We start from the raw sequence: 11717 nt of genomic DNA, 5'->3' as shown, positions 1-11717 counted from the left end.
TTTATACAAAGTCATAATTTAAATTGCTTTCAACCTTCATTCATCGGTTCAACCAACATTACTCGCTCTTATTACCAACTTGTATTGATTTAACTAAGCGTTTAATACTTCCTATCAGGTCTCAAGGCAAGATTTGGCAAAATACAATTTCAGCAAATCCAATTTTGCCAGGGAACAAAAATAGATTAAATAAACTAAATAAGTCTTCTTCCCATTAAATAAATCAGAAAAGTCTGTCTTGTAACCAGTCCTCTTCAAACAAGTAAAGTCTGCCCATTTTGTGCCGTAGATTTTGTGTCTATGCCTAGTATTTAAACAAAATCATAATTTAAACGACTTCTTTCCTTCATTCACTTTGGAAATTTGGAATTGCAGCAAATCGAATTTTGCCAGGGAACAAAAATAGATCAATTAAACTAAATAAGTCTTCTTCCCATTAAATAAATTAAAAAAGTCTGTCTTGTAACCAGTCCTTTTCAAACAAGTAAAGTCTGCCCATTTTGTGCCGTCGATTTTGTGTTAATGCCTAGTATTTATACAAAATCATAATTTAAAGGACTTCATTCCTTCATTCACTTTGGAAATTTGGAATTGCAGCACATCAAATTTTGCCTGGGAAGAAAAGTAGATTAAATAAATTTAATAAGTCTTACTACTTCCCATTAAATAAATTAAATACGTCTTACTTGTTCCCACTCCTTTACAAAAAAGTAGTTTAAAACGAGGTCCCTTCACTCAACCTTTAACCCTATTTATTCACCTTCTAGGCTAAGTGTTAAAGGCTAAGTGTTAAAGGCTAAGTGTTAAAGGCTAAGTGTTAGAGGCTAAGTGCCAGAGGCTAGGCGCCAGAGGCGAGTTTTTGTGGGCTGAAGTTTTAGTGGGGTTAGTGTGAATACAATCCAAAAGAATACAACAGAATACAATACAATAGAATATAATACATAGATTAAATTCAATAGCTCTTACTACTTCCCATTAAATAAATTAAATACGTCTTACTTGTTCCCAATCCTTTTCAAAAAAGTAGTTTAAAACGAGGGCCCTTCACTCAACCTTTAACCTCAACCCCGCACGTCACATTGTGTTGTATCTGTGAATGTTGGTTGTGGCCAAATGATAGTTTTCTTTCATTCGTTTAGGTTCCACGGTGTTTGTTGGCTATGTTTTCCACTGTCAGAAGGATGAAAATACAAAGTACAACGCTTGGACGTGGGCGAAGACGTCACCGGTGAGTCCTTCCTTCCTATTTATTTACCTTCTAGATGCTAGAGGCTAAGTGTTAGAGGCTAAGTGTTAGAGGCTAAGTGTTAAACACAATACGAACAACACAACGATACTGCACTGAACAACACGATACCGCACTGAGAAACACGATACCGCACTGAACAACACGATACCGCACTGAACAACACCATGCCGCACTGAACATCATGCCACACTGAACAACACCATCCCGCACTGAACAACACCATGCCGCACTAAACAACACCATGCCGCACTGAACAACACCATGCCTCACTGAACGACACCATGCCGCACTGAAAGACACCATGCCGCACTGAACGACACCATGCCGCACTGAAAGACACCATCCCGCACTGAACACCATGCCGCACTGAACAACACCATCCTGCACTGAACAACACCATCCCGCACTGAACAACACCATGCCGCACTGAACAACATTATGCCGCACTGAACATTATGCCGCACTGAACAACACCATGCCGCACTGAACAACACCATGCCGCACTGAACAACATTATGCCGCACTGAACAACACCATGCCGCACTGAACAACACCATGCCGCACTGAACAACACCATGCCGCACTGAACAACATTATGCCGCACTGAACAACACCATGCCGCACTGAACAACACCATCCTGCACTGAACAACACCATTCCGCATTGAACACCATGCCGCACTGAACAACACCATCCCGCACTGAACAACACCATCCCGCACTGAACAACACCATGCCGCACTGAACAACATTAAGCCGCACTGAACAACATTATGCCGCACTGAACAACACCATGCCGCACTGAACAACACCATGCCGCACTGAACAACACCATGCCGCACTGAACAACATTATAACGCACTGAACAACACCATCCCGCACTGAACAACACCATGCCGCACTAAACAACATTATGCCGCACTGAACAACATTATGCCGAAATGAACAACACCATGCCGCACTGAACAACACCATGCCGCACTGAACAACACCATCCTGCACTGAACAACATTATCCCGCACTGAACAACACCATGCCGCACTGAACAACACCATGCCGCACTGAACAACACCATGCCGCAATGAACAACACCATCCCGCACTGAACAACATTATGCCGCACTGAACAACATTATGCCGCACTGAACAACATTATGCCGCACTGAACAACACCATGCCGCACTGAACAACACCATCCTGCACTGAACAACACCATCCCGCACTGAACAACACCATGCCGCACTGAACAACATTATGGCGCACTGAACAACATTATGCCGCACTGAACAACACCATGCCGCACTGAACAACACCATGCCGCACTGAACAACACCATGCCGCAATGAACAACACCATCCCGCACTGAACAACACCATGCCGCACTGAGCAACACCATGCCGCACTGAGCAACACCATCCTGCACTGAACAACACCATGCCGCACTGAACAACACCATTCCGCACTGAACAACACCATGCCGCACTGAACAACATTACGCTGCACTGAACAACACCATGCCGCACTGAACAACACCATGCCGCACTGAACAACACCATGCCGCATTGAACAACACCATGCCGCATTGAACAACACCATGCCGCACTGAACAACACCATCCTGCACTGAACAACACCATGCCGCATTGAACAATACCATGCCGCACTGAACAACACCATCCTGCACTGAACAACACCATCCCGCACTGAACAACACCATCCCGCATTGAACAACACCATCCTGCACTGAACAACACCATGCCGCACTGAACAACACCATGCCGCACTGAACAACACCATTCCGCACTGAACAACACCATGCCGCACTGAACAACACCATCCTGCACTGAACAACACCATCCCGCACTGAACAACACCATGCCGCATTGAACATCACCATCCTGCACTGAACAACACCATCCTGCACTGAACAACACCATGCCGCACTGAACAACACCATGCCGCACTGAACAACACCATGCCGCACTGAACAACACCATGCCGCACTGAACAACGTTATGCCGCACTGAACAACATTATGTCGCACTGAACAACACCATGCCGCACTGAACAACACCATGCCGCACTGAACAACATTATGCCGCACTGAAAAACACCATGCCGCACTGAACAACACCATCCCGCACTGAACAACACCATGCCGCATTGAACAACACCATGCCGCACTGAACAACACCATGCTGCACTGAACAACATTATGCTGCACTGAACAACACGATCCTGCATTGAACAACACCATGCCGCACTGAACAACACCATCCTGCACTGAACAACACCATCCTGCACTGAACAACACCACCCCGCACTGAACAACACGATCCCGCATTGAACACCATCCCGCACTGAACAACACCATGCCGCACTGAACAACACCATTCCGCACTGAACAACACCATGCCGCACTGAACAACACCATGCCGCACTGAACAACACCATGCCGCACTGAACAACACCATGCCGCACTGAACAACATTATGCCGCACTGAACAACACCATGCCGCACTGAACAACACCATGCCGCACTGAACAACACCATGCCGCACTGGACAACATTATGCCGCACTGAACAACACCATGCCGCACTGAACAACACCATGCCGCACTGAACAACACCATGCCGCACTGAACAACACCATGCCGCACTGAACAACATTATGCCGCACTGAACAACACCATGCCGCACTGAACAACACCATGCCGCACTGAACAACACGATCCCGCATTGAACAACACCATCCTGCACTGAACAACACCATGCCGCACTGAACAACACCATGCCGCACTGAACAACACCATTCCGCACTGAACAACACCATGCCGCACTGAACGACACCATCCTGCACTGAACGACACCATCCCGCACTGAACAACACCATGCCGCATTAAACAACACCATGCCGCACTGAACAACACCATCCTGCACTGAACAACACCATGCCGCACTGAACAACACCATGCCGCACTGAACAACACCATGCCGCACTGAACAACATTATGCCGCACTGAACAACATTATGCCGCACTGAACAACATTATGTCGCACTGAACAACACCATGCCGCACTGAACAACACCATGCTGCACTGAACAACATTATGCCGCACTGAACAACACGATCCCGCATTTTACAACACCATCCCGCAGTGAACAACACCATGCCGCAGTGAACAACACCATGCCGCACTGAACAACACCATGCTGCACTGAACAACATTATGCTGCACTGAACAACACGATCCTGCATTGAACAACACCATGCCGCACTGAACAACACCATCCTGCACTGAACAACACCATGCCGCACTGAACAACACCATGCCGCACTGAACAACATTATGCCGCACTGAAAAACACCATGCCGCACTGAACAACACCATCCCGCACTGAACAACACCATGCCGCATTGAACAACACCATGCCGCACTGAACAACACCATGCTGCACTGAACAACATTATGCTGCACTGAACAACACGATCCTGCATTGAACAACACCATGCCGCACTGAATAACACCATCCTGCACTGAACAACACCATCCTGCACTGAACAACACCACCCCGCACTGAACAACACAATCCCGCATTGAACAACACCATCCCGCACTGAACAACACCATGCCGCACTGAACAACACCATTCCGCACTGAACAACACCATGCCGCACTGAACAACACCATGCCGCACTGAACAACACCATGCCGCACTGAACAACACCATGCCGCACTGAACAACATTATGCCGCACTGAACAACACCATGCCGCACTGAACAACACCATCCCGCACTGAACAACACCATGCCGCATTGAACAACACCATGCCGCACTGAACAACACCATCCTGCACTGAACAACACCATCCCGCACTAAACAACACCATGCCGCACTGAACAACATTATGGCGCACTGGACAACATTATGCCGCACTGAACAACACCATGCCGCACTGAACAACACCATGCCGCACTGAACAACACCATGCCGCACTGAACAACACCATGCCGCACTGAACAACATTATGCCGCACTGAACAACACCATGCCGCACTGAACAACACCATGCCGCACTGAACAACACGATCCCGCATTGAACAACACCATCCTGCACTGAACAACACCATGCCGCACTGAACAACACCATGCCGCACTGAACAACACCATTCCGCACTGAACAACACCATGCCGCACTGAACAACACCATCCTGCACTGAACAACACCATCCCGCACTGAACAACACCATGCCGCATTGAACAACACCATGCCGCACTGAACAACACCATCCCGCACTGAACAACACCATGCTGCATTGAACAACACCATGCCGCACTGAACAACACCATCCTGCACTGAACAACACCATCCCGCACTGAACAACACCATGCCGCACTGAACAACATTATGGCGCACTGAACAACATTATGCCGCACTGAACAACACCATGCCGCACTGAACAACACCATGCCGCACTGAACAACACCATGCCGCACTGAACAACATTATGCCGCACTGAACAACATTATGCCGCACTGAACAACACCATGCCGCACTGAACAACACCATGCCGCACTGAACAACACCATGCCGCACTGAACAACACGACGTCGCACTGAACAACACGACGCCGCACAGAACAACACGACGCCGCACAGAATAACACAATACCGCACAGAACAACACAATACCGCACAAACAGTTTTAGATAATATTACGTCGCAGTCATGTGACGCGGACATGACGTCAATAGGCGGAACTCACGGCAAAATTATAATCCGTGGGCGTGGCTTGCAACAGGAAGTAGGAAAGCGGCAGTTCTGGCAAACAAGACACAGCTGTTAGTAACACGATGACTAACAAGGCAAATATTTTTGTTTTCAGCTTGCAACTTGACCGTCTAGAGCGTACAAGGTAATTACAACTGTTTTTTTTTAGCCCTGAAAAGCGAGGGAGTGTGGCGTTTGGGAGGAATGTCGAACTCGGCGTCTGCTTCCAGCCACAGACGCCAAATTTCGACGATTATTTCGACTGGTCAACGGTTGTAAATTATTGCGTTGACTAAAAACTTTATTTAACTCTACTCTTAACTTTGCCGTTTCAGATATGCGGGTATTACACCGCGGAAATGACGTCAATAGGCTGAACTCTCGCCAAAATTCAAATCTGTGGGCGCAATGGCCTTGAGCGAGACACCGGATACAAACACGACGATTATCAACAGAAATATCTTTATTTTCCGCTTGCAAGTGGACCGTCTAGAGCGTACACGGTAAGTACAACTCATTGTGTTTAAAAAGATTTACGTTTGTGTAGTTTGCGTTGCGTTGTATCTGTGAATGTTGGTTGAGGCTAAATGTTAATGTTTAATTTCATTCCTTTAGGTTCCACGGTGTTTGTTGGCTGTATGTTTTCCACTGCAAGAAGAGGCTCGTATCATTGACCAGCAGGAGCTACAATGGTGAGTACCCCTTTCGTCTTCCATTTATGTTAAACACTTCCTATTTCATGTCTAACAGTACTCGATTTAACAAATAACCATAAATAAATACAGTGTGGGCAGTCACGTTAACATATGTGATTATCCTGCCTAATATGTTTATCACAAATATGTCACTAATCACTAATATGTTTATTTGTTTATCACAACACCTTTGGACCTTCAGCAATCGATTATTTACCTTCATCTACATAGAGACAGAACGATGGTGTCTTAAACATCTCATTCATTTCACCAAATAACTTCACGCAGGTGGATAACGGCCGTCTCGGTCACGCTATGTTGCGTGATGCAGTTTTGAAGAACCAAATGCATTTATTCAATGACTAAGTCAAGCTAGTTCTATGTTTATGATGTTGTAAGTTACGGTACCGATTGAAGTTGAGTTCGAAGCCAGTGGAAAACAGCGCTGCGTTTGTGCTCTCCAGGTACAAATGTTGTGATCTCTGACTGACGACCGGGCGAGACTCGAGTAAGAGATGTCCAAACGAGCTCCGGCAGGGCGGGCCAAGGCGGAGCGAACGGACGCCCTTCAGGCCGCCAATGACGAGCTGAGAACCAAACTGATGGACGTCCAGTTAGAACTTCAGCAGGAGAAGAACAAGGTGAAAACCTCAACAGACAGACACTGCCTGCCTCCCTGCCTGCCTCCCTGCCTGCCTCCCTGCCTGCCTCCCTCCCTCCCAGTTTTCCCGATGTAGATTAGACATGCGTGTGCCATGACTGTGTCAGCCTACATCAACAAATGCACCGAGGACGTCAGCACCACTAAGAATATCATCACCCGGGGCAACCAACGACCCTGGATGACTGAGGAGGTACGTCAAACGCTACGAGCGCGGAACTCTGCCTTCAAGTCTGGCGACAAGGAGACACTGAGGACAGCGAGAGCCAACTTGAACCGTGCCATCAGGATAGCGAAGCGAGACCGCAGTCGAAAATTTCAGGATCGTTTCCACGACGTCAAAAACATCAGGAGTATGTGGCAAGGCATACGGGCGATTACAGACTACAACTCACCCTCCCCCCCCCCGGTGGGTGTAGTTGATGCTGACTTTCTAAATGGTCTAAATAACTTCTTTGGGAGGTTCGAGGCACTAAACGGCACTCCAGCAGTTAAAACTGTCCCCCATCAGGAAGAGGAGGTACTCTGCCTTGACTCCGCCGATGTGTTGAAGACCCTGAGGAGAGTCAACCCCTGTAAGGCCCCTGGCCCCGACAACATTCCTGGGCGTGTGTTCAGGGAATGTGCAAGTCATCTGGCTGGGGTCATCACAGACATTTTTAACACCTCGCTGGGCCAAGCCACAGTGCCGGCGTGCTTTAAGACTGCCTCCATCATTCCGGTGCCGAAGAAACCTCAAATCACCTCATTTAATGATTACCGGCCTGTTGCACTGACTCCGGTTATGATGAAGTGCTTCGAAAGGCTGCTTAAAGGTCACATCGTTTCCAGACTCCCCCTATTATTTGACCCGTTCCAGTTTGCCGACCGGCAAAACCGCTCCACTCAGGACGCCATCTCCTCCGTTCTTCACCTGAGCCTGGCTCACCTGGAGGAGAAGAACACCCATGTGCGGAGGCTGTTCCTGGACTTCAGCTCAGCGTTTAACACCATCATCCCACAGCATCTGGTAGGAAAATTGGAACACCTGGGCTTCAACACCCCCCTTCGCAACTGGCTGCTAGACTTCCTCACCAACAGACCTCAGTCAGTCCGGGTCGGACAGAACACCTCTGATGTCATCACCCTCAGCACAGGCTCCCTTCAGGGCTGCGTCCTGAGCCCCCTGCTGTGCACCCTGATGACACACGACTGCGTCCTCAGGTTCACCACCAATCACATCGTGAAGTCAGCAGACGACACAACGGTGGTGGGGCTCATCAGAGACAACAACGACCTGGACTACAGAGAGGAGGTGGAGCAGCTGGTGGGCTGGTGCAGAGAAAACAGCCTGATCCTGAATGAGGAGAAGATGAAGGAGATCATCGTCGACTTCAGGAAAAAACAGCCTCACCACGCTCCACTGATCATCAACAGCTCAGCTGTGGAGGTGGTCAGCACCACCAAATTCCTGGGGGTCCACATCACAGAAGACCTCACCTGGACTATGAACACTACGGCACTGGTCAAGAGGGCACAGAAGCGCTTGTACTTCCTGCGGAGGATGAGGAGAGCCCACCTGCCCCCACCCATCATGAGGACGTTCTACAGGAGCACCATAGAGAGCATTCTGACAAGCTGTCTCTCTGTGTGGTGTGGAGGCTGCACCGCCTCCGATTGGAAGAACGTGAGGAGAGTGGTGAGGACAGCAGAGAGGATCATAGGGGCTCCTCTTCCCTCCATTCAGGACATTTCATCTCAGCGCTGCATGTCCCGTGCCCGTAACATCATCAATGACCCATCACACCCCCACCATGGACTGTTCTCCCTGCTGCCCTCTGGGAAGAGGTTTGCAGCATCCGCTGCAGGTCCACCAGGTTCTGCAACAGCTTTTTCCCTGCTGTCATCAGACTGTTGAACACTAGAACTGTTGAGCTCTAAACTGAACTCTGCATCACACATTCACAGAACTGTACTTTATGACACTACGGACCTCTATCTTGCACTATCTCGCACTACCAACTTTACTGAACTTGTATAAACCCTTTAAATAGAAGTTTAATACATGGTTTAGCATTCCTCTGCACACTCTTGAATACTGTTTTGCCTACTTGCACTATTGCATAATTATCACTGCTGCACTTTATACTTATTTTTAATATATATATATATATATATATATAGTATATATGTATATATATATATTTTCATAGGGTATGTTACTTCTATTCAACTGCAATATCACTACTTTGTTGTAAGACGTATGCAACGGAATTTCGTTTTGTATGCACCATGTGCAGACAAGATGACAATAAAGTTTGTCTAAGTCTAAGTCTAAGTCATGTCAGGTCAGCTGTCTGGAGAGAGAGAGAAGTCAGGACCTGCGGGCGGAGCACCACCGTGCCACCGCCGCCATGACGGAACTCAAAAGCAAACTCCATGAGGAGAAGCAGAAAGAGTTAGCCATTACCAGGGAGACATTACTGCGGCAGCATGAAATGGAGCTGATGAGAGTGATCAAAATCAAAGATGGAGAGATCCAGCGACTGAATGCCTTGGTCCTCAGCCTGAGGGACGGCTCCATGGACAAGGTGAGCCGCTCTATCCGTGTCTGACTATCCGCACGCCACGTCGGGCTTCGATGCGGCCGCTACCGTATTGTGTAGCTTGTCCCCAGTAAGCGTCGCGGCGCTCCGTTGCGGTCTCAACGGCCCGGTGTGGCGCAATGTCTGCTCAGGTGAGGAGGGGGGGCGCTTTGCTGGCGGAGGTGGAGGAGACGCGGCGGTGTCGGGAGACCGAGCGGTGTCGCCTCCACCAGGAGCGCGGAAGAAGCCCTGGCAGCGGCCCAGCAGGCCTGGCAGTCCCGAGCGGCCGAGCTCCGATCGGCTCATCACCAGCATCGGGAGGAGCTGAGCCGAACCAAGAGAGACTGCGAGAGGGAGATCCGCCGACTGGTAGGACTGATCAGATGCGCGGTGCGTGGCTATGTTCCCAATTTCGTTGTATACCTGCAGTGCAATGACACCTAAGGCATTCTATTCTATTCTATTTCACAAGAAGAAAATGTCCGGTTGCTCGCTTCGCTTTTGTCACAGCAAAGGTGTTCTAGTCGATTCAAGAAAAAAATTGGCCGGTTGCTCTCTTTGTTTTTGTCACAATTCTGGCAAATGAGTTTGCCCGCCTGCCTGAGCGCTCCCCGTTTGTACATCCAGACGGATGAGATCAAGCTGAAAGACAGAGCGGTTAGTGTTTTGGATGAAGCCCTGGGGCCGGCCACGTCCACCGCCTTCAGCTGCAGACTCAGGCTGCCGAGCAGCAGATCGCTGCCCTGAGGGATTCCCAAAGGGCGGGCCTAAACTACCCTGGAAGTGGGGTCAACGCCGCTACTAGCAATCCTCTTCATTGCGTAAGCCACCTCATCACACACTTGCAGTACGCATGACTTAGTTCGTTGCTGGAGGAAGGTAGCACAAAAACAGTTTTGAACTTTGAACGAGTGCTTGTGTGTGTGTGTTGCGGGGCGTTTTCAGTCTCAGGAGGATCGGGACACGCGACGGTTTCATCTGAAAATCGCTGAGCTCAGCGCAGTCATCAGGAAACTGGAGGATCGAAACGCCCTGCTTTCTGAAGAGCGCAATGAACTGGTAATTTATTGACGGCACGCTTGAAGGTTTGCGCTACGTTTGATGCGCGCCATCCAGCGAGGCACCCATTGCGCTTGCTTATTAGTTGAGCGGCGCGGCGAGTCGGTTGCCTGGTAGATGTCTTTTATTGGGAGCCAAAGCCACGATTCCGTTCAAACCGATGCAAAAGGAATGGATACGTTCTGGCCCGCGTGTTGTGCGTCTTTCACATCCCGCACTTCATGCTTGCAGCTAAAGCGACTGAGAGAAACAGAAAGCCAGTTTCTGCCACTCCTGTACAAAAACAAACGCCTGAGCAGGAAGAATGAAGAACTCTCGCTGGTGCTGTGTCGCCTTGAAAACAAAGTGCGCTTTGTCACCCAGGAGAACGAGGAGATGGCAAGCTTGGTAAGTCGACGCGGACAACGGCGGCGTGCCAACAGAGTCCACTGCATTTGTGTTCCACAGAGAAGGCCTAGTTCGCTCAATGACCTGGACCGCGGTTGCGGCCAGCAGGACGGTGAAATGGAGTTCCTTCAAGTTGTGGAGCAGCGGCACATCATCGACGACTTGTCCAAGGTCTTCAGGCAGGCGACTCGGTGCACGTACGGCAGCGCCGCGCTCGCTCGCTGTCGCCAGGAAACCTTTTCCGTCCAAAGCTTGGCCGGCGGCCGCCATCCAAAAAATTGGCCCCTTAAATTCCGACCTTTCAAGCAGGAGCATTGTGCGCACGCGTTTG

General features: G+C 49.3%; 1 protein-coding gene across 4 annotated transcripts; it reads left to right on the top strand.

The window, feature by feature from the left end:
• The first annotated feature begins 1209 nt into the window (after positions 1 to 1209).
• On the top strand, positions 1210 to 10955 carry LOC148381227 (janus kinase and microtubule-interacting protein 3-like). Of its 4 annotated transcripts, XM_088363752.1 has the most exons (5): positions 7193 to 7356; positions 9704 to 9946; positions 10093 to 10309; positions 10568 to 10761; positions 10886 to 10955. In XM_088363752.1, the coding sequence occupies exons 1-4, from the start codon at positions 7231 to 7233 to the stop codon at positions 10573 to 10575; spliced, it is 594 nt and encodes a 197-aa protein (XP_088219878.1). In that variant the 5' UTR covers positions 7193 to 7230; the 3' UTR covers positions 10576 to 10761; positions 10886 to 10955. The 4 variants fall into 4 exon arrangements, 2 of the variants coding, with proteins under 2 accessions (XP_088219877.1, XP_088219878.1); XR_015854668.1 differs by lacking the exons at positions 7193 to 7356; positions 10568 to 10761; positions 10886 to 10955 and adding an exon at positions 1210 to 1228 and having other exon boundaries at positions 10093 to 10382; XM_088363751.1 differs by lacking the exons at positions 10568 to 10761; positions 10886 to 10955 and having other exon boundaries at positions 7192 to 7356; positions 10093 to 10392.
• Positions 10956 to 11717: the final 762 nt, after the last annotated feature.

Source organism: Syngnathus floridae, chromosome 20 (genome assembly GCF_059516105.1).
Source record: "Syngnathus floridae isolate MCC-2025c chromosome 20, RoL_Sflo_1.0, whole genome shotgun sequence".
Classification (NCBI taxonomy): Eukaryota; Metazoa; Chordata; class Actinopteri; order Syngnathiformes; family Syngnathidae; genus Syngnathus; species Syngnathus floridae.
This window is presented reverse-complemented; position numbering and strand designations above follow the sequence as displayed.